Source organism: Xenopus laevis, chromosome 6L (assembly GCF_017654675.1).
Source record: "Xenopus laevis strain J_2021 chromosome 6L, Xenopus_laevis_v10.1, whole genome shotgun sequence".
Taxonomy (NCBI): Eukaryota; Metazoa; Chordata; class Amphibia; order Anura; family Pipidae; genus Xenopus; species Xenopus laevis.
The window spans coordinates 148,853,581-148,881,237 of record NC_054381.1 but is presented as its reverse complement, the minus strand read 5'-3'; the positions used below and the strand labels follow the sequence as shown (position 1 = coordinate 148,881,237).

Here is a 27,657-nt window from a genome sequence, read left to right as displayed (position 1 = left end):
TATCACTTGTGTTGCTTAGATTAAGATCAGCACCTTGATTTATTAATTTCTCTTGTACTTTTGGAGAATTTGTGCCAAATACAATCCTGTCACGAATCATTTCATCAGCATCAGTGAATGCACAGTCCCTGGTTAGCAATTTCAGATCTGTGACAAATTGCCCCACAGGTTCATTTGCATCTTGGGCCTTTTATAGAATTAATATCTTGCAAAGATTGGGTTTGCTTTTGGGGTTACATAATCACTGTATTTTTTTATAATAAGCGCTGAGCTGTTTGCTCTCCTCTGCAGACATGTCTCCCCATGAGTTGTATATGTCCCTTCCTTTCTCTCCAACCCACAATAACAGCATTTGTCTTCCTCTTCTTTTGCCTTAATAGGACCCTTAAAGATTAGTTCTGCATGTTGTTTAGACCTTTTCCATTCCTCTGAGAGATTAATGCTGTCCCAGTCCATGCTGAGTTGCTGCATACCTGCAAACTCCATGCTTTTCCTTATTGCAGTCTTCTCTCTGCTGTGTGTTCAGTGCTGTGGTCTGTAAAATCACCAGCTTCTGACACAATGTAATGTTTCTGATTGTGAGGTTTAAACTGTTCATAAAGACACAGGAGATATTCTTGTAAGGGATCTGTATTTCTATCAGTCCAGCAAAACTTGGCTGCATGACCTCCCACATCAACAAGTTACACACTGTTTTGTATAAAGAATTATCATGTTATAGTGACACCTAGTGTACGCCACATTATATTACAGTAATGGCCCTCCTCACCCCAGTTGCAGGCCCCCCAGTAATGGCCCTCCTTGCCCCTGTTGCAGACCCCCTCACCTCAATCAAGCGCCCATGCCCCAGTTGTGAGCTCCACAACAGCCCAACTTCATTCCTTTTTACTTTTTGCAGCCACAACAAGAGAAACAAAGTGAGCATCCACAGTCCCTGGTGGGGATCAAGCCTGGGTTGGTGGAGCACACTGGGTTTTTGCCCGTTGGCCCAGTTCAACCTTTCCCAAGTACATGATTTTTTTTTATGTGTCTTCTGTTCTTTACTATATGAGTAATTGGCTATATGAGTATATGTTGGGTTTATGGAATAAATATTAATTAATTTGATTCGATGTTCAGTTGTTACAGGACCTTAACTTTTAACTTTTAGTATCTTATAGAATGGCCACTACAAAGCATATTTTCAATTGGTTTTCATTATTTTTTTTTTTATATAGTTTTTGAATTGCCTTTTTCTTCTGAATCTTTCCAGTAGAGATGCACCAAATCCAGGATTCGGTTCGGGATTCAGCCTTTTTCAGCAGGATTCGACCGAATCCTTCTACCCGGCCGAACTGAATCCGAACCCTAAATGCGAAGGGGCGGGAGGGAAATCACGTGACTTTTTGTCACAAAACAAGGAAGTAAAAAATGTTTTACCCTTCCCACCCCTTATTTGCATATTCAAATTAGGAATCGGATTCGGTTCAGTATTTGGCCAAATCTTTCGCAAAGGATTCAGGAGTTCAGCCGAATCCAAAATTGCGTATTCTGTGCATCCTTACTTTCCAGCTTTCAAATGTGGGGTCACTGACCCCATCTAAAAACAAATGCTCTGTAAGGCTACAAATGTATTGTTATTGCTACTTTTTATTACTCATCTTTCTATTCAGGCCTCTCCTATTCATGTTCCAGTCTCTTATTAAATATCTCAAAAACCAATCATAATAAAAAATTAAAACCGACCGCAAATTGTCTTATAATATCACTCTCTACATCATACTAAAAGTTAACTCAAAGGTGAACTACCCCTTTAAACTTAAAATACCAGTTGTTCCAGTATTAACATCTATATGGTACATTCACATAGTTAAAGGTTCCCAAAGCCTGACTATGTGTTATTACACTGCTCCAAATGTGAGAGATGTGTGTACTTGCTGGTTAGGCACTTTCTATTACATTAATAGGAAGTGGCTTGGGTGGTTGGAGGTGCTTCTCCCCAGCTAAAATATGCTGCGGAAAAACCGTCTTGTATTCTTTAGACTGTGGTTGCTGGGGTCCAAATTACCCTACTAACCTTGAATTGATTTGAATAGGAGAGGCCTGAATAGAAAGATGAGTAATAAAAAGTACTAACAATACATTTGCAGCCATAAAGAGCATTTGTTTTTAGATGGGGTCAGTGACCCCCCCACTGGAAAGTTGGAAAGGGTCAGAAGAAGGCAGATAACTCAGAAACGATAAAAAAAAAAAAAAATTAAGGTCAGTTGAAAATTTGCTTAGAATTGGCCATTCTATAACATATAAACTTATAAACTTATAAACACTGGGCAAATTTGCACCTGGGCAGTAACCAAAAGCAACCAATCAGTGACTGTCTTTTAACAGCCAGCTGCAGGTTGAACAATGAAAGCAATCATTTGATTGGGCTACATATATTCTTTTTTACATGCACATACAGTATAAAAATCTATTTTCTTTATTTCACAAGCCCAAACATAACCAGAAAGAGAGTTGTGTAATCCACATGCAAAAGCAGAACAACTGAAAACAGAAGTACAGTGACTTCCACGAATATGGGGTAAGTACTACTAAGAAAAGACTTAGAAGCTATTAACAGGAATGCTTGGGACCTGATGTTTTCCAGATAAGGGGTTTTTCTGTAATTAGAATCATACTTTAAGTCTACTAGAAAAAAAATAAACATTAAATAAACCCAATAGGCTGGTTTTGCTTCCAATAAGGATTAATTATATCTTAGTTGGGATCAGGTACAAGTTACTGTTTTATTATTACAGAGAAAAAGGGGAAAAAAATGACTATGGGAGATGGCTTTCCCAGAATGGGTTTCTGGATAAAAGACCCCATAGCTGTAATACAAGTATGGGACCTGACACCCTGAATGCTCGGAACCTGGGGTTTGGCGGATAACAGATCTTTCCATAATTTGAAACTTCATACCTTAAGTCTACTAGAAAATCATTTAAACATGAAATAAACCCAATAGGCTGTTTTTACTTCCAATAAGGATTAATTATATCTTAGTTGGGATCAAGTACAAGCTACTGTTTTATTATTACAGAGAAATAGGAAATTATTTTTCAAAATTTGGATAACATGGAGTCTATGGGAAACGGTCATCCAGTAATTTGGAGCTTTCTGGATAACGGGTTTCCGGATAACAGGTCCCATACCTGTAGTAATTATTATGGCTCACCCAAGGAGATATAATTTACCATCCTGAATTGAAATCTGACACTTCTCTCTTTAAAACTATCCCCCCCACCACATCCACCATTCTTTTATTTTTAGGGGCAGATTTATCAAAGGTCAAGATGAATTTTCGAATGAAAAAAATTCAAATTTTGAGCTATTTTTTGTGCACTTCGACTAGGGAATAGTCCAAATTCGAAAATTCGAATATCGAAATGTATTATGTGCTGTCTCTTTAAAGATTCGACTTCAACCATTCGCCATCTAAAACCTGCCAAATTGCTGTTTTAGCCTATGGGGGACCTCCTAGAACCCATTTGGAGTCAATTGGTGGACTTTGAAAAATCAAAGTTTTTTGGGGGGAAAACTTCGAATTGAATTCGATCGAATGCGATATTCCTTTGATTTGTACGATTCGCATTCAGCCAAAAACAGATCTATTCAACTAAAAAAACTTTGACTTAATTTCCGTTGGTCTTTTTGAATTTGAATTTCGACGTTTTTTCAATTCCAAATTCGACCCTTGATAAATATGCCCCTTAATGTACTCAGATTTTTACCTCTATCGTGAGTGATAATGAGGCTTCACACAACAAGTTTCTTTTCCATTACAAATTATTTATTTATTTTGTATATAAAGGCATTGCTTGCATTTGTAAAAAAAAAAACAAAAAAAAAAACATTAAGAATATTAAAATAAATGTTGTATTCCCATTTACCCAACCCAACCCCATTCCAGTCCCAGTTACGATGTATTTTTACCAAAGGTAAAGTGATTTTCAGACGGATAAAAAGCTTTATGCTATTTTCCAAAGTCTCAAAAACATTTAGTGGTGCTTTGATCCAACTCTGAGTCACCAGTAGATCAAATGGACATACTCAGAACTGGAATCACTAAACTCTTTGAGCTGAAATTCAGTTAAAACTTAACAGCCTATAATAAAGGAGAAACAAACATGAGTGGTAGAAACAGGTTCAGGTGCTCCAGCCCATGACCCTCAGCTGGAAGGAGCAGACTAACCGCATAAAACAGGCCATCAAAAGAGTGATAAAAAAGTTAAAAAAATCTTCTTTTATACCATCCAAAACCTCTTTTGCGCTATAATATATTTGAGCCAGTATTCCAAATATACACAGTGGGGCTCATTTATAAACTTCGCTCAGGGCTGCATTGTTATATTTATAAAGCTGTGCAATGTGCAAACAGAATTGTGATTTTATTTTTTTACACTTTAATATGGCAAAAATCGCAAATTGCCAAAATTATGTGCACGCTCTGCGTTTGAATTACGCCACAACTGTGCTGGCGAAGAAAATATTTTCAAAACAGTTTCGAATTTAAGTTACTGTCAACGCTATTTTCGTGCACAACAACCTCCCACAGTGGGCGCACTCACGCAAACACCCGTCTCATTTGCGAAAATGTATTCTCAACGCGAATTCGCAGTGCAATATACTAGCGTGCAGGAATACAACCATTTGGGAATATATATGAGCTGCAAGAACTTTATAAATGACCCCTAGTGTTACCAAAAGCCAGTAATCAAGCAAAGTCAGGAGTCAGTCAGAATATCCACTTAAACACAGGCCAGAAGCAAGAAAAAAACCTCAATAAATCTTACTAACTAAACCAACAAAGCAAGGACATCCTGGCATTGATCAGTGACAATTTAAAGGAAATGTAAAGCCTACATTTCCTACCATGTATATAAGTTGGGCACATCTCCCCCACCCAAATGGCATTATTTGTACTGCATATACCCCCTCCATTTGCCAGCGTCATTACATTTCCCTAAAACAAATAGCAGCTTTCAACCTTTCAATCTATCTCTTCATTGGCTGTTAGACTGGTGGGTGTGTTTAGTAATCTGAGCTGAGAAGAACTGAGCATGCTCACAAGTCAACAGCCAAAGCAAAATCCCGAGCTGAGTGGGTGAGAGGAGCAGAATGAATCCGACGTGATTAAGGGATGCTGCAGCCTTACTGTTAACCTTTGAACAACTAGGGGCCCCATTTACTTAGTTTGAGTGAAGGAATAGAGGAAAGAAAGTTCGAATTTCAAATGGTCGAATATGGCTACTTCGACCATCGAATGGGCTACTTCGACCTTCGACTACGACCTTTTCGAACTAAAAATCTTTGACTGTTTGATCATTCGATAGTCGAAATACTGTCTCTTTAAAAAATTCTTCGACCCCCTAGTTCGCCACCTAAAACCTACCGAGGCCAATGTTAGCCTATGCGGAAGGTCGCCATAGGCTTCCTAACAATTTCCTGATCGAAGGAATATCCTTCGATCGATGGATTAAAATCCTTCGTTTCGAAGGATTTAATCGCTCGATCGAACGATTATTCCTTAGATCGTTCGATCGTAAGAATATCGGAAAATCCTTCGATATTCGAAGTCGAAGAATTTTACTTCGATGGTAGAATATTGAGGGTTAATTAACCCTTGATATTCGACCCTAGGTAAATGTGCCCCCTAGAGTGACAGTTATTTAGAGATTTCAAAGAGGCTCTCCAGTGATTACATTTTGTGTTGGGGGTTTACATGTCCTTTAACAAAACTGCCAGAATAAAAAAACATGAAAATCCATGGTCCTATCAGTAATTCAGGCAAACAATTTGTATATATTCTACATTTACCCAAAAGCTTACAATTTGGTAGAAAGCAAAAGATAATTTCACCTTAATGCCACCATTATACCCTGATTACAATGTAATTATCCTACCGCACACCTGTAGTTCGCCAATCCTGCAAGCTGGTGGTGCGTTCCTTCCGTTGACCCGGCCGGGTCCCTTAGCAACCAATGTGTAAAAGAAACGGATCCGCACACACACCGATTAGTGCAGTCGGGGATTATCCCCTTTTATTCAGCCACCAAACATCAACGTTTCGGGGGGGAACACCCACCCTTCATCAGGAAGGTGTTTGGTGGCTGAATAAAAGGGGATAATCCCCGACTGCACTAATCGGTGTGTGTGCGGATCCGTTTCTTTTACACCATTATACCCTGAGTCACTGGCGTAATTACCAGGGGGAGGTGGGTGTGATCACACCCAGGCCTGAGCCACCTCAGGGCCCACCAGAAAAACCAGAGTGTCAGGGAGCCGGTAGCTCCCTCCAGGGAGGTAGTCAGGATCTAGGAGGAAGCCCTCTTGAGGGAGCAAGGTCGCGTTATCCAAAGGGTTAAGCAAGCGGATAGTCAGGCAAGAGTTCAGTGGCAGGCAGATCAGGATCAATAAGCAAGAGGCCAGGCAAAGGTCAATAACACAGGCTGGAGCAGGGATCAAGGCTGGAGCAGGGATCAAGGCTGGAGCAGGGATCAAGGCTGGAGCAGGGATCAGGAAACACAAACAGAAACCCAGGATCTATGGCAGCAAATCCTATTCTTGGGCGCCATTCTGGCGTCCTGGGCCCCTTTTTATATTTGAATTTGGCGCCAAAGCCAGCATGGCACCATTTTGGGAGCGACGCTGGAAGGATCGGGTGCGCCGACCGGAGCTCCTGGGACTGCTCGGGCGGCAATCGTGACAGAGAGTTCAAGTGCACATAGCACAAGTCTGGCGTGGGGTGGGCCAGGGTGCATATCCTAGGCTAGATTAGTTACGCCACTGACCTGGGCCTTTCTGGAACAAGCAAGTCAATCGCATTGAAAATCCATTATGATCACTGCAATTCTATAAAACTACTCAAAGCTAAAAAATTTAAAAAATAAGAATTCCTGATTCACTGTTCTCATGTGCAATTAAACTGTTTTAGACTATGGCAGGACTACAAATACAGTCAAATAACTGCAATTCTATAAAATCACTCAAAGCAATAAAACAAAATGTATTGCAAAATCCCTAAAGAATTTGCTTTTATGGATGGAAACAAATAATAAAGACCAACGCAATACTAAAAAAAATAAAATAAAATCAATCGAAGCCATAAAAGCAATGACAAAATGAATAATGCACTCGGCACACTGCACAAATGACCCCTTTACGGGTGAAATTAACAAAGAACAGTGCAGACCAAAAATTCTATACAAACACAATCATTACAAATTCAGTAATGTCACAATAAGAAAAACATTATTCCGTTGTAAAACCCGGAAACTCATTCAGAATCACAAACCCACCAGTGTAGAGCAGATATCAGAGGACATTTTAGAGCACAAAAACCCTCAATAAGGCAAACATTAAAAAAAAAAAAAAATACATAAATTAAATTGTCTGTCTGTAAACAAAAACACTGTAAAAAGTAAGAGAAATGAAATTCAGGTAATTTTAGTGAAATATATGTATTATAGGTGGTAGGGATGCTGTTTTTTTAGTTCATTTAGTGGGGGAGGGATCAAAATTTAACAGTAGTCAATATTGTTACACGGGCACTACTGTCATTGGTTCATGAGAGAACAGCGTCCCAGGAACCAATATCAAAACTGAAGGGTTCTGCATGGAGCACAAGCACTTTCCTTCTGTAAATCTGAAAGTGCCAGAGAATGTAGAATTTATTCTCTATGCAATTTGGTACTTTTATCTACAGACTGTAGGCGATACGACTATGGCATTTAAAGGGCCATCTTCAGGTCAAGTTCCTCTTTATGAAATAATTCTGATAATACCAAATTGAGAAGATTTGAAAAATACAATATGTCACAATACTAGTGGAGCGGTTATTGCTGGAGTGCTCTACTCTGTGCCACATCAGGGACCTCTTCTCTCTGCCACATTCATTTAGATTTGCGTTCAGTAATCCTTCTTGTTCTTCTCATCAGTCTGGGATTGTGGCAATTTTTCAAGAAGCACCATAACATCTTCTGAATGTTGGCCAGCTTTATGCTTCCCCACTAATGGAAGAGAAAAGAAAAAGCATGATCAGTCTGATGCGGCAGCGCATGTGGCCAATGATTCCACCTGTAATTAAAGTGCAGCATTTTGCTTTATGCATCAATGAATGGAGCAGCCCCATACAGCTGTTATCAGACTAAATCATTAATGGGAGAGAACTAAAACACTTAATGCTCATTGTTTTCCTGCTAAATTTGAATACAGGGCCACAGGTTTTATTCAGCAGTCAGGATAAGCCCATCCCCCACTGGGTTTATAATCGCTCACTCTTTTTTAGAGGAGAACTAAACCCCCCATTGTTAAAAGTCCTCACTGGCCTCCTCCACTGACCCCCTTCCCTGCTTCCCCCCTGCACAGTCTTAACCCTGAATTCTTTAAAAATAGCGACCGCACATGCAGAGTGAGCGCAGCAGAGCTCATGGGCACCATCTTCTTCTCTTTGGTAATCTTCACGTTTTCTTCTACCCCTTCAGCAATTTCCGTCTCTTTCGGCACATGATCAGTTTTTGCGAACTGTAAGATTGCTCCAACTGCGCATGTGCCAATATGTCGCTCACTTCACGAAGATTACTGAAGAGAAGATGATGGCACCTGTGAGCTCCGCTGCGCTCACTCTGTATGTGTGGTCCATGGGGGGTTTAGTTCTCCTTTAAAGCACAAGTAACAGTAAACATGAAGTACTGACTGTCATGAAACATTAGTTGTCAACACTCTAAACGCCTTTCTCATGCCTTTTAATACATGAGGCTGTCCTATTCACTTGCTTCAGGTGGGGTCACATCAGCCCTCACTCCCAATGTTGCATGTAAGGAGGACAGTCGGCTCTTAAAGGGACAGTAATGTTGCACATGAACCCTTCCGTTACCTTGATAGAACCACACTCCAGGAAGCGACAAATATGTGGACTCCTTATGCTTTTCGCAAGGTTTATAAACTCTTGAGCACACCAGAGGCATACAATGCAACAATCAGTCACAACACACAGTCCATTTCAATATACAATCCAATATCCTGTTCTCAGGCCAGTACTTCATCTAGACCAGGGCTGTCCAACTGGCAGCCTGTGATCCCCCCCCCTGTGTGGCCCCTACATGAAAGTCTGTCTGCTGTGTCTGCTTACCATGTGTAAACTTTAAAATATATCATTACTGAGATTAACTGCCCCCTGCATTGTTTAAACCTCAAATTCAGACAGTAATCCCCTGTATTGTTCACACATGTAATCCCCCTGCATTGTTCACACTAGTAACACCTCTATTGTTCGCACCCCGAAAACCCAGATTGAATCTGACCACATTGTTTACATGTTTACACTTATAGAAACTGCTGGAGGGGCACCAGCACTGTGTCACTGTATGTAGTACAGTTTAGAGTGATCCAGATAGGTTTCCCTGTTTCCTGCTCTTTTCTGCCTTCCTTATGCTCCCTGTGTGTGTCATACTCTGCCTGCCCTATGCTCCTCACGTGTGCTATACCCTGTGCCGTATGCTTCTTGTGTGTGCCATACCCTGTGCCCGATGCTCCTTGTGTGTGCCATACCCTGTGCCCTATGCTCCCTGTGTGTGCCATACTCTGCCTTCCCTATGCTCCCTGTGTGTACCATACTCTGTGCCCTATGCTCCCTGTGTGCCATACTCTGCCTGCCCTATGCTCCCTGTGTGTGCCATACTCTGCCTGCCCTATGCTCTCTGTGTGTGCCATACTCTTCCTGCCCTATTCTCCCTGTTTGTGTCATGTTCTGCCTGCCCTATGCTCCCTGTGTGTGCCATACACTTCCTGCCCTATGCTCACAGTCTGTGTGCCATGCTCTGCCTGCCTTATGCTCCCAGTGTGTGTGCCAGACTCTGCTTGCCCCATGCTCCTCGTGTGTGCATACTATGTGCCCTATGTTCCCTGTCTGTGCTATACTCTGCCTGCCCTGTTCTCCCTGTGTGTGCCATGCTCTGCCTGCCTTATGCTCACAGTGTGTGGGCCATACTCTGCCCACCCTCTGCTCCCTGTGTGTGCCATACTCTGTGCCCTATGCTCCCTGTGTGCATCATACTCTTTGCCCTATGCTTCCTATTTGTGCCAGACTCGGTCTGCCCTATGCTCCCTGTGTGTGCCATATTCTGTGCCCTATTCTCCCTGTGTGCCAAACTCTGCCTGCCCTATGCTGCCTGTGTGTGCCATAATCTGCCTGCCCTATTCTCCCTGTGTGTGCCATGCTCTGCCTGCCTTATGCTCCCAGTGTGTGGGCCATACTCTGTCCACCCTCTGCTCCCTGTGTGTGTGCCATACTCTGTCTGCCCTATGCTCCTTGTGTGTGCCATACTCTGTGCCCTATGGTCCCTGTGTGTGCCATACTCTGTGCCCTATGCTTCCTATTTGTGCCATACTCTGTCTTCCCTATGCTCCCTGTGTGTGCCATACTCTGTGCCCTATGCTCCCTGTGTGTGCCATACTCTGTGCCCTATGCTCCCTGTGGGTGCCATTCTCTGTGCCCTATGCTCCCTGTGTGTGCCATTCTCTGTGCCCTATGCTCCCTGTGTGTGCTATACTCTGCCTGCCCTATGCTCCCTGCGTGTGCCATACTCTTCCTGCCCTATGCTCACAGTGTGTGCCATACTCTGCCTACCCTATGCTCCCTGTGTGTGCCATACTCTGCCTGCCCTATTCTCCCTGTGTGTCCCATACTCTTCCCACCCTATTCTCCCTGTGTGTGTCATACTCTGCCTGCGCTATGCTCCCTGGGTGTTCCATATTATGCCTGCCTTATTATTAAGCCAGGTATGTCTTAATATGACTTTTTTCACATATGAGTGATAAGTGATATCGCTGAAGTGAGCACTAACCATTTGGTTTTTTGGTGTGCTACCACTGTTAATATGGACATGGTCTTGTGGTAATTTGGGTGTGGTTTAAAATAGGTGTGGTTAAAAACAGGGAGTGGTCAACGCTAGCTTCCATTATTGGCCCTCCGCCAAGTAGGCCAGAAAAATTGGCCCTCTGTACCACAGAAGTTGGACAGCATTGATCTAGGCAATTACTCTCCCTTCTTTCTGTTTCCGTTGCCAAAAGACTGTATCCTCACCAGCCCGCTCTCTAGTGGTCCTGAATTTCACACCCGTATCCCCCCACTCTTTGCTACCACTACCAGGTCATAACTCCTAACCCCTGAAGACTGATGTTAACTTGGCCACCCCCTCCGACAAGACCTTGAAACCTAGTTGTGTCCTTTTTATACCTTCTGCACCGCACTACCCTCTGGTGGTTGGGGTAAGAACTACACTTACAAAAATTATTTACAAACTCTATTACCCCCTAGTGGTGAATCACACACATAACACCCTTACGGCATCTATTTTCTCACACACTCAAATAATCCGACTAAAACGCTCACACCCACTTTAATTCAGTTCATACCAACTCTTTCACCTTCTTAAATCCAGTCACTGTTAAGTGAGCACAAAGGGGCATGTTGTTGCATTACACTTGTACCCCCAGGAAAAGTAACTATGTTACTATGTATTTGTTCTTGATTTACAAATATATTCATCATTTCTTTTAAATCGATCCCAAAGATTATAATCTTACAGTAGAACCCCGCTTTTACATCTCCCAAGGGTCAGAATGAAACAAACATAAAATTCTGGAAACCATAAAATCCAGGAAGAAACTAATAGAGTGTACAAGTAGGAGACCATAAATAATTGGCAAATAATCTGGGAAAGCATAAAATCTGGTAATATAAAACCGGGTTCTACTGCATATTGACACTGTAATTATGAAATTGACATGTAAATCATTCCTTATACTGTATGTCCCTTTGTCTCATTATGCATCTGGAACCAATGATGCACTACCATAAATTACACCATAGGCTTAGTGTGACTAGCTGATTACTTTCTGTGATGAAAGTAGTGTATTACAGCCCAACCAGAAACACTGAACTGTACTCTACAAGTAGCAACTATTCAGGGCTGGATTTACATAGTGGTCCCCCCTAGGCCCACTGCCATTCGGCGCCCCTGTCCCCTCCCCTTTATTCGTGCAAATTTTCATCATCTGGACAAGAGCAATGGAGATTAGCGCATGGGAAATTTAAAAATGATTGTATCTCCAGGGTATGCACAGTGTTGCCTTTTAAACAAATCCGGGCCTGCATCTATTTTGATATTTCTAGGACACTAGTCTTACATGTAGAGTCATGGGCCCAATTTGCAGTTGTTTCACTATCGGGTCTCATCATCACTTCACTTGATTCTTAAGACAAGTTCAACCTAGCCCAGTCCTAGCCAGCACATGTGCTGCTGCTGCACCTTACTTCTGGTTTGCAAGACTGGAAGTGACATCACTGTTCGATGCCAAAAAACGTTCAGGAAGCCTACACTAGAGCCTATTCAAGCCAGGACCAAAAGCAAGAACACACGGGTCTGCTCAGTGCATGGTGCCCAATCACCCATTTTTTAAATCTGCACATGTAGCTGTTGCCAAATTAACTGAAAAAGTAAAGTATTCCTAGTGTTACTGTACCTTTAAGAACCTCTACTATTATATGTAAAACTCTGCCCTAGTGCAGTAACCACCTAGCTTTTGTAAGTTTACCTGGACAAAACATATGACAGTGGTTTTTTGATTGGTTGCAGATGGTTATCCCACTATATCTGGGGTTAAAAAAGTGTCCAATGGGAATATCTTACCGATCTGTAAGTTGCTCCTTCCAGGATCCTCATTAATAATGGCAATATCCTGTTTCCAGTGGGACCAGTTCACCTCGTCAACCCTTAAATAATGAAGGCAACATATCAGACAAGGACTTGAAAAATCAAGATTTCTTCTGTGTTTTGTGTAGGATAAAAGCCCAAAGTACAGCCCAGGAGACCATATATTTTAGAATGTACACAGTGTTCCACATATTTAGATCTACTCCAAAGTAGTGATGGGCGAATCTCTCCCATTTCGGTTTGCCGAAAAATTAGCGAAAAAGGTGAAAAATTTGCGAAAAAACGTGAAATCAGAAAGTTCACAAAAAATCTCGAAATTCGTCCCTTTTCATGAAAAAATCACGAAATTCGCCCGTTTTCACGAGCAATTCGAACCTTTTTACTAAAAAATCTAGCAATTCGAACCTATTCATGAAAAAAATGTGAAAATCGGAAATTAAAGCGGGAATTCGGCGCAAATTTGTGCCAGGCAAATTTTATTCGCCCATCACTACTCCAAAGTACCAAACTGGCTGCTAAACATGGAAGTTTTTGAATTTTTCTAATTTTCAACCAATTTCTAGCATCTTATTTCCGACATGTCAGTAAACACTAAGATAAAAACATGTAAATATGAAAACCAGGAGTCTACAGTTTAATGCCCAATGTGCCTAGGATTATCAAAGTATGGGGCATGTAGAAAAGAATGCATGCAAATGGCGGTGACTTCTGCTACTGCAAAAAAATAACAAATAGACTCATAAAAACTACAAAAAAATAACTTCACAACAACAAAAAAAACATACATTTTAGAAAGTACAAATTCATCTGAATCCAAAATGGTTAAAGGGGTCTTTCTACTCAAAAACTAATAAACTGCAAAGTTAGCAGATTTTATGAAATTTCTGAAAATCATCCCAAAGCTTGAATTTAACATCACCTTATCCCCACATGTCAATAGGTACCAAGATAAAATATTCTAAATATGAATACCAGGGGTCCACCTAACTGTTTGAAGACCAATATGCATAGTATTTTCAAAGTGTCATGAAGAGACACATGGCTGCCACATGACTGCAGAATAAGTAACCAGCATCTGTTTTATGGGTCAGAAGAATAAGGGGACCCCAGAAAAATATATACACTGTATTTTTGGAATGTACACATTCTGCCAAATCCAAAATTGGTAAATGTGTCTTTCTTCTTCACACTATCAAAATGGTGTTTATGAAATTTACCTCCAATCCAAAACGGTAAAATGTCTGAACTAAGCATTTTTTAACAACTTCTTAAAATTACCCCAAAGCTTGCAATTTACAGAATCATAACTTATTCTTATGTATTAAGATTAAGTTTTTTTTGTGTTTCAGACTGCTAATATAATGAATTTTATAACTACAAATCGCCAGTATAGAAGTTGACATTTGAGATTCAGAGCAGCAGATTACAAACGAATGAGTAAAATGACTAAGGGGGTTATTTATCAAGGTCCGAATTTATCTCAATATCGGCTGCCACAAACTCTGATCTAACCTGCTCTAAAATTTGCTTTGCGGGAAAAGCTCAGATTTTCACGATTTTTTCGTGAATTTTCCCTGAAATCTCAGAATTTTTCGGAGTTTTCACTCTAAAAACATGGTGAAATTGCCCGAAACCCCCGACACAACCAAAAATCAATGGGACTGTTCCCATTGACTTTTATGCAACCTCGACAGGTTTGAGATGCCGTGTTTTTATATTCTGGCTTTTTATCCCTCGGGGTTTAATAAACTCCGAAAAATTCATGATTTTTTTAAAAGTCAGATTTTATAAAAAAAAAAAATCAAGAATTTTTCGGATTTCCGGGGGAATTTAGGGTATTCGGAGCTTAGTAAATAACCCCCTAAATGAAAACAACAGGCTCATTTTCACTGAGCAACATTTAGCTTTAACTGAATGGTGGAAGTGGATCGTGCCCTCAGTTATGAATATTATAAAATGATGTTTTCCAATTATATAATATATATTCAAAGTAAATTTGGTATTTTGAGGATGTAGTTGAATGAGCAAATACTTGTAATGTGCAATACTTGTCAGGTACTGTGGGAATTACCTAAAACACCAGCGTTCATGTGGGTCCCCATTCACTTTCTTTCCAACAGTTACCATTTCTCCAGAGCGGAAGGCTTTCTTCATAAAGGCTGGAAGATATCTCTCTATATCTAGGATTGTGGTGGCCCACTGATATAACAAAAAAGAATTAGGATGCTGCAGAAAAATATGTCTTTAATTTCACATATGATAGTGGGGGAGAAGGATGTTTATGTCAAATAATTTTAAGTCTGTTTCAGTTTATTTACCTGCAGTTGCCAGATCTGTTTGCTTTCCTTGGACACATCACCAACAGTCTCCCCCATTAAAGCAATTAACATGTTAAGGAGGAGAACAAAGGTGATGATAATGTATGATGCCATTAGAATGATGAAGACGGCAGGGTATTTGGCATGGTTGATCATCTCAAGGTCTCCCATCCCAATGGTCAATGTGAAGAGGTTAAGCATTAATTTGCTGAATGTGATGCTGTGTTGACAGGAAGGATTTTCTGAAACAGTACAATTTTCTTGACTATTGCATATCTCCTCATTGGTGCAGGGATTCAGCAAAGATACCAAAGCTGAGTGGGGAAAATATTGCATACATTAGGGTCATTTTAAGACAACTCACTTTTTAGAAAGATTTCCTAAGGAAGAAGGCAATAGTCCCTCTTTACAAAGCACTGGTAAGGCCGTAGCTAGAATATGCAGCACAGTTTTGGCCTCTAATCCTTGCAAAGGATATTTATAAAACAGGTAACATGCAACAGCAAAAGAAAAGTGACTTTTGTTATGAAAGGTCTTTGTTATGAGGAAAGGCTAGCTAATTTGGAGAAGAGACAATTAAGGGAGAATATGATTACTTTGTACACATATAAAAGGGGGGCATACAATAAACTCTCGAATGCGTTGTACAATGCAGAAAAAGTAAAATTATTTTTTTTAAAAAGCTATATAAAAAGTAAAAATGAAGATCGAAAGAAAAAGTTTGCCAAAAATAGATCATACTATCACAAATTAAAGTCAACTTAAAGGTTCAATTTGAAGTTCTGAGCGAGGCCATAGTAAAAAATAAGATAATTATGAAATAATTGTGATGAAACAACTTTACTAATCTAAAGGGAAATATTGTTTTAGTGCTTAAAATGCTTCAATATCCCAACCTGAACTGTTGCACCAAATGGTATACAAGTGATAACTTTTGTTCTGTGTGTTTTCTATTATGTAGCCAGCTGAATTCCTGTCCTCCCCAGGTGACCCCTACTGTGAGGGCAAACAAAGCCAAGACCATCTGTAATTTAATACACATAGTTGGCCCCAAGTAGGGATGTAGCGAACGTCGGAAAAAAAGTTCGCGAACATATTCGCGAACTTGCGCAAAAACGCGAGCGGTTCGCGAACGGTTCGCGAACCCCATAGACTTCAATGGGAAGGCGAACTTTAACATCTAGAAAAGACATTTCTGGCCAGAAAAATGATTTTAAAGTTGTTTAAAGGGTGCAACGACCTGGACAGTGGCATGCCAGAGGGGGATCAAGGGCAAAAATGTATCTGAAAAATCTGCCTGTGTGTGCTTGGAAGAGATAGTGTAGGGGGAGAGCTGTTAGTGATTTCAGGGACAGATGATAGTAAGTTTGCTGGCTAGTAATCTGCTTGATACTGCTCTGTATTGGAGGGACAGAAGTCTGCAGGGATTTGAGGGACATTTTAGCTTAGGTAGCTTTGCTGGCTAGTAATCTGCTGTTCTCTTTAAACAACTGCCATACGTTGACCTTGTAGGCATTGTTTGCCCAGTTTTTTTGGACGCAGCCACTGAAGCACAGTTGCCAGAAAAAATATGCCATATAAATGCTGAAAATAGTCATTTTTCGCCATACGTTGACCTTGTAGACATTGTTTGCCCAGTTTTTTTGGACGCAGCCACTGAAGCACAGTTGCCATAAAAATTATGCCATATAAATGCTGAAAATATAAATTTTTTTGGTTGCAGCCACTGAAGCACAGAGGCCAGAAAAATTATGCCATATAAATGCAGAAAATATGCATTTTTTTGGTCGCAGCCACTGAAGCACAGTTGACAGAAAAATTATGCCATATAAATGCTGAAAATATAAACTTTTTTGGTTGCAGCCACTGAAGCACAGAGGCCAGAAAAATTATGCCATATAAATGCAGAAAACATGCATTTTTTTGGTCGCAGCCACTGAAGCACAGTTGACAGAAAAATTATGCCATATAAATGCTGAAAATATAAATTTTTTTGGTTGCAGCCACTGAAGCACAGAGGCCAGAAAAATTATGCCATATAAATGCAGAAAATATGCATTTTTTTGGTCGCAGCCACTGAAGCACAGTTGCCAGAAAAAATATGCCATATAAATGCTGAAAATAGTCATTTTTTGCCATATACGTTGAGTCAACGTATGGCAAAAAATGACTATTTTCAGCATTTATATGGCATATTTTTTCTGGCCTCTGTGCTTCAGTGGCTGCGGCCAAAAAAACTGGGCAAACAATGCCTACAAGGTCAACGTCGTTGACCTTGTAGGCATTGTTTGCCCAGTTTTTTTGGCCGCAGCCACTGAAGCACAGAGGCCAGAAAAAATATGCCATATAAATGCTGAAAATAGTCATTTTTTTGGTCGCAGCCACTGAAGCACAGTTGCCAGAAAAATTATGCCATATAAATGCTGAAAATATAAATTTTTTTGGTTGCAGCCACTGAAGCACAGAGGCCAGAAAAATTATGCCATATAAATGCAGAAAATATGCATTTTTTTGGTTGCAGCCACTGAAGCACAGAGGCCAGAAAAATTATGCCATATAAATGCAGAAAATATGCATTTTTTTGGATGCAGCCACTGAAGCACAGTTGCCAGAAAAAATATGCCATATAAATGCTGAAAATAGTCATTTTTTGCCATACGTTGACCTTGTAGACATTGTTTGCCCAGTTTTTTTGGTTGCAGCCACTGAAGCACAGAGGCCAGAAAAAATTAAACCAGTAGGGTTTGCACCCTAGTTTGTAACGGTGGCGGAGGGAGGAGGAGGACGCTAAAGGACAGCTGTGTGTGGAGTCATGAGGCTTGAAGAGAAGGACAGCTGCATAGAAGTCAGAACAAGTCTTCCGGCGTGCAGTAACCCTCCGAGATCCACCCCTCATTCATTTTAATAAAGGTCAGGTAATCGACACTTTTGTGACCTAGGCGAGTTCTCTTCTCAGTTACAATCCCTCCTGCTGCACTGAAGGTCCTTTCTGAGAGCACACTTGAGGCTGGGCAAGACAAGAGGTTCATGGCAAATTGTGACAGCTCTGGCCACAGATCAAGCCTGCGCACCCAGTAGTCCAGGGGTTCATCGCTCCTCAGAGTGTCGATATCTGCAGTTAATGCCAGGTAGTCCGCTACCTGCCGGTCGAGGCGTTCTTTGAGGGTGGATCCAGAAGGGTTGTGGCGCTGCCTTGGACAGAAAAACATTTGCATGTCTGACGTTACAGACTGGCCAAAGGGCTTTGTCCTTGCAGGTGTGCTCGTGGCAGGATTACTGGCACCTCTGCCCCTGGAATGTTGATGAGTTCCTGAAGTGACATCACCCTTAAAAGCATTGTACAACATGTTTTGCAGGCTGGTTTGTAAATGCCGCATCTTTTCGGACTTGTGGTATGTTGGTAACATTTCTGACACTTTATGCTTGTACCGAGGGTCTAGTAGCGTTGCGACCCAGTACAGGTCCTTCTCCTTAAGCCTCTTGATACGGGGGTCCTTCAACAGGCATGACAGCATGAAAGACCCCATTCTCACAAGGTTGGATGCAGAGCTATCCATCTCCGCTTCCTCATTATCAAGGACTGCATCATCCACGGTCTCCTCCCCCCAGCCACGTACAAGACCAGGGGTCCCCAAAAGGTCACCACTAGCCCCCTGGGAAGCCTGCTCCTGTTGGTCCTCCTCCTCCTCCTCCACAAAGCCACCTTCCTCCTCTGACTCCACTTCTGGCACCTCTCCCTGCGTTGCAGCAGGTGCCTGGGTTCGTTCTGGTGATTCCGACCAGAAATCGTGCGCTTCCAGCTCCTCGTCACGCTGGTCTACAGCCTCATCTGTCACTCGTCGCACGGCACGCTCCAGGAAGAAAGCGAAGGGTATTAGGTCGCTGATGGTGCCTTCGGTGCGACTGACCATATTTGTCACCTCTTCAAAAGGTCGCATGAGCCTGCAGGCATCGCGCATAAGCACCCAGTAACGGGGGAAAAAAATCCCCAGCTGTGCAGATCCAGTCCTACCACCCAGTTCAAAAAGGTACTCGTTGACGGCCCTTTGTTGTTGCAGCAGACGTTCCAACATAAGGAGCGTTGAATTCCAGCGAGTCTGGCTGTCAGAAATCAAACGCCTGACTGGCATGTTGTAGCGCTGCTGAATGTCAGCAAGGCGTGCCATGGCTGTGTAGGAACGTCTGAAATGGGCCGACACCTTTCTGGACTGGGTGAGAACGTCCTGGAATCCTGGGTACTTGGAGACAAAACGTTGGACTATTAAATTTAAACACATGTGCCATGCAGGGCACATGTGTTAAATTGCCTAGTCTCAACGCTGCCAACAGATTGCTTCCATTGTCACACACCACTTTTCCGATCTGCAGTTGGTGTGGGGTCAGCCACCGATCGGCCTGTGACTGCAGAGATGACAGGAGTACAGATCCGGTATGGTTTTTGCTTTCCAGGCACGTCATCCCCAAGACAGCGTGACAACGGCGTACCTGGCACGTCGAATAGCCTAGGGGGAGCTGGGGGTGCACAGGTGTGGAGGAGGAGAAGGAGGACCCAGCAGCAGAGTAAGAAGAAGAAGAAGACGAGGTAGAGAGCGATGGAGGAGTAGAGGTGGTGGCAGAACCGCGTGCAATCCGTGGCGGTGACACCAACTCCACTGTTGTTGTTGAGCTACCCATTCCCTGCTTCCCAGCCATTACCAAGTTCACCCAGTGGGCAGTGTAGGTGACATACCTGCCCTGACCATGCTTGGAGGACCATGCGTCAGTAGTCATATGGACCTTTGGCCCAACACTAAGTGACAGAGATGCGGTAACTTGGCTCTGCACATGTTGGTACAGGTGTGGTATTCCCTTTTTAGAAAAAAAATTGCGGCTGGGTACCTTCCACTGCGGTGTCCCAATTGCTACAAATTTGCGGAAGGCCTCAGAGTCCACCAGCTGGTATGGTAAAAGCTGGCGGGCTAAGAGTGCAGACAAGCCAGCTGTCAGACGCCGGGCAAGGGGTGACAGTCAGACATTGGCTTCTTACGCTCAAACATGGCCTTCACAGAAACTTGGCTGGTGGCAGATGACTGGGAATGGGAACAGGTGGTCAAGGTGGAAGGCGGAGTGGAGGGTGGTTCAGACGGGTCAAGGAGAGCAGAGGTAGAGCAGTAAGATGCTGGACCAGAAGGAGTGTGGCTTTTAGTTTGCCTGTTGCCTTTGAGGTGTTGCTCCCAAAGTGCTTTGTGCTTGCCGCTCATGTGCCTTCGCATAGAAGTTGTACCTATGTGGCTGTTGGGCTTACCAAGGCTCAGTTTCTGACTGCACTCATTGCAAATTACAATGCTTTTGTCAGAGGCACACACATTAAAAAAATCCCACACTGCTGACTTTTTGGAAGTGTGCGATCTGGCGGTAACAGTAGAAGTTGGCGGAGTTGGCGGTATTGGCGGCAATGGCGGGTGCGTTGGCCGGCTGAACACAGGTGCCGATACATGTTGTTGCCCTGCTGATCCCTGCGGGCTGTCCTCCCTGCTTCTTCTAAGTCTTATTCTCCTACTGCCTCTCTGACTCTCCGTCTCTCCATCTGAACTACCCTCCTCTTGCTCTCTTCTACTAGGCACCCACAAAACATCAATCTCCTCATCATCATTCTCCTCAGATGCATCAATTTCTTCTGACACATCACAGAAGGAAGCAGCAGCGGGGACCTCCTCCTCATCACTCATTATGTCCATCTCTATCGTGTTCTCTGCCAGAATTAAATCTGGTGTAAGGTCCTCATCTCCTTCATCTTCTTCTGGCAATAATGGTTGCGCATTACTCAGTTCAAGAAACTCATTGGAAAATAACTCCTCTGACCCCAGTGAAGAAGGGCACCGGTGGTGGAGGAAGTGTTACGTGGGTGGCCATAGCAGTGGAGGATGAGGAGGATGTTGTGGTAAAGTTAGAAACGGTAGAGGATGGGGTGTGCTGTGTAAGCCAGTCAACTACCTCTTCAGCATTTTGGGAGTTCAGGGTCATTGGCTTTTTAAAACTGGGCAATTTGCTAGGGCCACAGGATTGCATAGCAGCACGGCCCCTAGCACGGCCTCTGCGTGGCGGCCTGCCTTTGCCTGGCATTATTTTTAAAAAAACAACAACAACAACAAAAACTCAGTTGGTTTTTCTGGAAACGATAATACACACAGCTAGATGGCGGGTTGAAGAAAACACTGTGCAAATAATGCCTACAAAGTCAACGTATACACTACTACAGCGGTGGATACGGATTACGTAAAATATATGAATGCTGCTTGAAAAAAAGTAACTCAAGTGGTTTTTCTAGAGACGATAATATTATCAATATTTAGACAAAATGTGAACAAGGTCACACAGCTCGATGGCGGGTTGAAGAAAACAGTGTGCAAATAATGCCTACAAGGTCAACGTATACACTACTACAGCGGTGGATACGGATTACGTAAAATATATGAATGCTGCTTGAAAAAAAGTAACTCAAGTGGTTTTTCTAGAGACGATAATATTATCAATATTTAGACAAAATGTGAACAAGGTCACACAGCTCGATGGCGGGTTGAAGAAAACAGTGTGCAAATAATGCCTACAAGGTCAACGTATACACTACTACAGCGGTGGATACGGATTACGTAAAATATATGAATGCTGCTTGAAAAAAAGTAACTCAAGTGGTTTTTCTAGAGACGATAATATTATCAATATTTAGACAAAATGTGAACAAGGTCACACAGCTCGATGGCGGGTTGAAGAAAACAGTGTGCAAATAATGCCTACAAGGTCAACGTATACACTACTACAGCGGTGGATACGGATTACGTAAAATATATGAATGCTGCTTGAAAAAAAGTAACTCAAGTGGTTTTTCTAGAGACGATAATATTATCAATATTTAGACAAAATGTGAACAAGGTCACACAGCTCGATGGCGGGTTGAAGAAAACAGTGTGCAAATAATGCCTACAAGGTCAACGTATACACTACTACAGCGGTGGATACGGATTACGTAAAATATATGAATGCTGCTTGAAAAAAGTGACTCCGGTGTTTTTTCTGGAGACGGTAATATTATGGATATTTAGACAGAATGGAACAAGGTCACACAGCTCGATGGCGGGTTGAAGAAAACAGTGTGCAAATAATGCCTACAAGGCCAACGTATACACTACTACAGCGGTGGATACGGATTACGTAAAATATATGAATGCTGCTTGAAAAAAGTGACTCCGGTGTTTTTTCTGGAGACGGTAATATTATGGATATTTAGACAGAATGGGAACAAGGTCACACAGCTCGATGGCGGGTTGAAGAAAACAGTGTGCAAATAATGCCTACAAGGCCAACGTATACACTACTACAGCGGTGGATACGGATTACGTAAAATATATGAATGCTGCTTGAAAAAAGTGACTCCGGTGTTTTTTCTGGAGACGGTAATATTATGGATATTTAGACAGAATGGAACAAGGTCACACAGCTCGATGGCGGGTTGAAGAAAACAGTGTGCAAATAATGCCTACAAGGCCAACGTATACACTACTACAGCGGTGGATACGGATTACGTAAAATATATGAATGCTGCTTGAAAAAAGTGACTCCGGTGTTTTTTCTGGAGACGGTAATATTATGGATATTTAGACAGAATGGGAACAAGGTCACACAGCTCGATGGCGGGTTGAAGAAAACAGTGTGCAAATAATGCCTACAAGGCCAACGTATACACTACTACAGCGGTGGATACGGATTACGTAAAATATATGAATGCTGCTTGAAAAAAGTGACTCCGGTGTTTTTTCTGGAGACGGTAATATTATGGATATTTAGACAGAATGGGAACAAGGTCACACAGCTCGATGGCGGGTTGAAGAAAACAGTGTGCAAATAATGCCTACAAGGCCAACGTATACACTACTACAGCGGTGGATACGGATTACGTAAAATATATGAATGCTGCTTGAAAAAAGTGACTCCGGTGTTTTTTCTGGAGACGGTAATATTATGGATATTTAGACAGAATGGGAACAAGGTCACACAGCTCGATGGCGGGTTGAAGAAAACAGTGTGCAAATAATGCCTACAGGGCAAATAATGCCTAAAAGGTCAACTTATACACTACTACAGCGGTAGTAAAATAAAAAAAAGTAAAATAAAAAAAAAATGAATATTAAAAAAAAAAATTAAAGTTGGTGCTGCTGAACTACTAGGAGCAGCAGATTAGCACACCAGTCCCACTCCCCAACACTGCTAGACTAATAGCACTGGGCTCTTATAGTAGTAGTAGTAGTAGTAGTAGTAAAACAACAAAAAAATAAATAAAAGCAGTCCTTACAAGGACTACTGTTATTGCAGCAGTCAGCAGATGAGATCAGAAGCAGGACAGCTGCCCACTGCAGCTACATACAGAGCACTGCAGTAGAAGGTAGATTACTAGCCAGCAAAGCTACCTAAGCTAAAATGTCCCTCAAACCCCTGCAGACTTCTGTCCCTCCAATAACAGAGCAGTATCAAAACGATTACTAGCCAGCAAACTTTCAACTGTCCCTGAAATCACTAACAGGCAGCAGCTCTCTCCCTACACTATCTCTTCAGCACACACAGGCAGAGTGAAAAAACGCTGCAGGGCTTCGGTTTTTATAGGGAAGGGGAGTGGTCCAGGGGAGAGCTTCCTGATTGGCTGCCATGTACCTGCTGGTCTGGGGTGAGAGGGCAAAAAAAAAGCGCCAACAATGGCGAACCCAAAATGGCGAACGTCGCGCGACGTTCGCGAACTTCCGGCGAGCGCGAACACCCGATGTTCGCGCGAACAAGTTCGCCGGCGAACAGTTCGCGACATCTCTAGCCCCAAGTCCCCTGTAAGAGCTGTGCCCTGTCTGGATTCTACACGCAGACTAAACTGGGCACCCCATTGGCCCAGCAGTATTAGCAGTGATTGGCATAATTCAGGGCGGGATTGGTCCCTATTATTGCCCACCTGAGATGTCATGTGATTGGCCCCCCTCTGGAAGCTGCCTTTGTGGTTGGCAGAAAAAAAATCAAACCCTGTTCTATAATTACGACAAGAGCTGATCCCTTTCCGTCTTACAAAGGTGGCTGTTAAGAATCCCAAATTGTTAGTCTTTTATATATACATGGAAGATCACAAAGACTACAGGGAATATTGTTTATAACAATCTATGCATTTAGCAATGAGGACTATCAAAAAAATGCTTCATCCTGAAATCATGTTCACATACAGGAGTTGAACAGGTACCCAAAAAAGCCTGCTGCTTGTGGGATTATAATCCCCTGAACCTAGACATAAATAAGTACTAACTACTGTTGCTAAGGATCACCTTATGGAGCTGCCCTTACCTGATGCATATCCAATGAGAAACAGCAGGTACACCAACAGAAAGCGAAGCAAATCTTTTAACAGGATCTGAAATGTACAACAGACTGTGTCAGACAGGATTGTATGTTTTGTCAGCTGCCTATTTAGTTGGGTTTGGGGAATAATGTTTCCTTTTAATAAAGAAAACATAGTATAATGAAAAAGGTTTAGCAAAAAGAAAACATACAACATATTTATTGAACAACATGCATTCCCCATGCTTTTAGCTGCTTTCTTTGCTTGTAACTGTCAGTTTTGTACAGCACATGGCCTTTCTTTCCAGAATCATTTACAATTTTACTGTCTTTACCTGAGTATTTAATATGAACACAAGTGCTCCTCTTAGTCCTAAAATGTATATTGACAAGCTTCCTGTTTAATATTTTCATGGTCGGTCATATGCAAAAAACCAGTGAGTTGTTAGAGAATGAGCAATCACTTTAGGAGAGAGAGAGAGAGAGAGAGAGAGAGAGAGAGAGAGAGACAGAGAGACAGAGAGAGACAGAGAGAGATAGAGAGAGTAACAAATTATGGGCATGACTACGTTCATTGAAGATAACATGGTACAGCTAACAAGATAGATCTACTGTAAAAAAGGTTATTTTTGGCCTTTCATGCTGTTTTAGGCCATCTGAGAGTGCCCAAAAATTTTATTTTTAAAGGAGAAGGAAAGCTACGGCGGCATTTTATTGCTAATAGATTAGCTGCATTAGTGCAAGCTATAATACTTTATTTATTCTGTAGAATGATTTACCATACCTGAGTGAAAAGCTCTAGAAGTTCTATGTTTGTTTAGGATAGCAACTGCCATATTAGCTTGCTGTGACATCACTTCCTGACTGAATCTCTCCCTGCTCACTCATAGCTCTGAGCTCAGATTACAGCAGAGAAGGGAGGGGGGGAAGAGGAGCAAACTGAGCATGCTCACACCCAGGGCAAGGAGGTTTATTCTAAAAACAGGAAGTCTGATACGGAAGCCCATGTGTACTCAAAAGAAGGAAAGAAATGTTGTGTTTCTTTTGACAGGGGACTCAGAGCAGCATTACTTTGAGGGTTTACTGGTATATTTAAGTGGACCTTTCTGATAAGGCTTACTTAGTTTTAACCTTTCCTTCTCCTTTAATGTACAAAATCTATCGTTATGCGCATACAGGATATCACTTGCTAACCTGTAAGTAAAAGCCTCTGTACTTCTTTTACCATTGGAAAGTACAATTTTGCCAAGCACTAAATAACTTACTATACATGGCTTGGTCTGTGTATGGTCATCTTCAGTAAAGTCAAAAAACTCAGTTAAAAATATAGTCTTATAGTAAGGACTTATAACAAGGAAAAGGGCTCTGACCTTCTGAAGCATAACACTGTACATCCCAGTGAGCTTCAAGCCTCTTGTAAAATATAAAGCATTTATCCACCCCAGGACCAGGGCAATCACCATAACGGCCAGGTAAGCTTCAACACCAGCAAGGTACAGAGCCGCTGTGATAATGACCAGCACAGAGTAGATGAAGCTGGGGACAAGAATTGAAAAAAGAGAAAATTTAAATACACAAAGAAAGCAGAATCCATCTAAATTCACAGTTCTCCCTCATCATATAACCACCACCCTCCATACCATCTAGCTAGTGACATGATTGCTGGTTTGGTGGTAAGATGGTTTAATGAGGAAGGTCAAATCAGCTTGGGATGTGATTACTGAACTGAACCACCATATCCTTCCTATGATTACATGCTGGGTACTCACATAAGTAGCTGGAAGCATCCATCTGTAAATAGAAATTTCAGTCCAGGGTATTTCTTCACATAAATCTCTCTCATCTAAACAAATAAAATCAGAACACTTGAATGACCTACAGATTTGCATACTGTTTCAGCATGTTTCATGCAATATAGGGGAAATATTGCACAGAAAGTTGAACAAAATTAATATAAATATGATGTGTGCAACAGCTTATGTCATATTCCTTTACCATGCTTTATAATGCAGCACTGCATGGGGGTCACTAAAGAGAAATGAAACTGAGGACTGCACCGACAAGCAAAACACTTTTAGGAATTGTTCAGTGCAAAAAAATAAAAACTGGGCAAATAAATAGCTTGTGCAAAATAAAAAATGTTTCTAATAAAGTTAGTTAGCCAAAAATATAATGTATAAAGTCTGGAGTGACTGGATGTTCAATATGATAGTCGGAACACTACTTCAGGTTTCCACTTCCAGGCAGTAACCAATCAGTGACTTGAGGGGAGGCACATGGGTCATATCTGTTGCTTTTGAATCTGAGCTGAATGCTGAGGATCAATTGCAAACTCATTGAACAGTTATGTCCCATGTGGCCCCCCCTTACAGTCACTGACTAACTCTGAGTTTTTATTTTTACACTGAACTATATGGACTCATTAATATACCGTATATACTCGAGTATAAGCCGAGTTTTTCAGCCCCCCAAATATGCTGAAAAACTCTACCTCGGCTTATACTCGGGTCAAGCGCAAAAACGGTAGAGCGCCCAAGAATAGTCGCCGGCGCCCAAGAATAGTTGCCGGCGCCCAAGAATATTCGCCGGCATCCAAAAACGAGAGGCCGGCACCTCCAATGGGAACAGAAACCCTCAATTTTTTGATTAAAACTTACCAGAAGCGGCTGCATTTCTCACCCTAGGCTTATACTCGAGTCAATAAACTTTCCCAGTTTTTGGAGGTAAAATTAGGTACCTCGGCTTATACTCCGGACGGCTTATACTCGAGTATATACGGTAGGTATAACAATACTCAATAGTTATAACAATACTTAATAATATAGGTTTAGTGCAAATTTTGTATATTGACTTAGCAGGTCTTTTGTTGACTAGTAATTACTGAGATTTCTGAAACTTCTATCTCATACGAAAATATATGTTTGGAAAGCTAAAAGCCTCCAAGATATTTAGAGTGGAAGTCTCTTAAATGGCTGATTTTCAAAGCATGCAGGTAGATGAGAATATAGTCTGTCAAGATGGAAATGAAATTGACAAAATAAGTTGGAAATGTGATTAGAAAATAACCATCTAAATTTGAATAGGGTTAACAGCAACAAAGTATTTGAAGAGCGGATAACATTTTTGCAAAATAAAACAAATAAATATCTGATGGTATGGTCTATCTGGGAGCTCAGAGGCCTATCTACTTAAACATTGCAACGACCTACAGTATATGTTTTAAGGCAAAGTTTAAAAATCATAGGCAAGCAGACAAAGGC

General features: G+C 41.7%; 1 protein-coding gene across 1 annotated transcript in view; it reads right to left on the bottom strand.

Moving 5' to 3' along the window:
• Positions 1-6,745: 6,745 nt before the first annotated feature.
• trpv4l.1.L (transient receptor potential cation channel, subfamily V, member 4 like, gene 1 L homeolog) overlaps positions 6,746-27,657 on the bottom strand; it is a 69,966-nt gene continuing 49,054 nt past the window's right edge. Inside the window, exons 12-18 of the mRNA XM_018268227.2 lie at positions 26,167-26,240; positions 25,768-25,933; positions 24,404-24,470; positions 15,056-15,369; positions 14,809-14,936; positions 12,714-12,796; positions 6,746-8,030 (exon numbers count right to left, since the gene is read on the bottom strand). Coding sequence (XP_018123716.2) covers positions 7,930-8,030; positions 12,714-12,796; positions 14,809-14,936; positions 15,056-15,369; positions 24,404-24,470; positions 25,768-25,933; positions 26,167-26,240 — 933 coding nt within the window. The 3' untranslated portion in view covers positions 6,746-7,929. The remainder of the gene's footprint in view (positions 8,031-12,713; positions 12,797-14,808; positions 14,937-15,055; positions 15,370-24,403; positions 24,471-25,767; positions 25,934-26,166; positions 26,241-27,657) is intronic.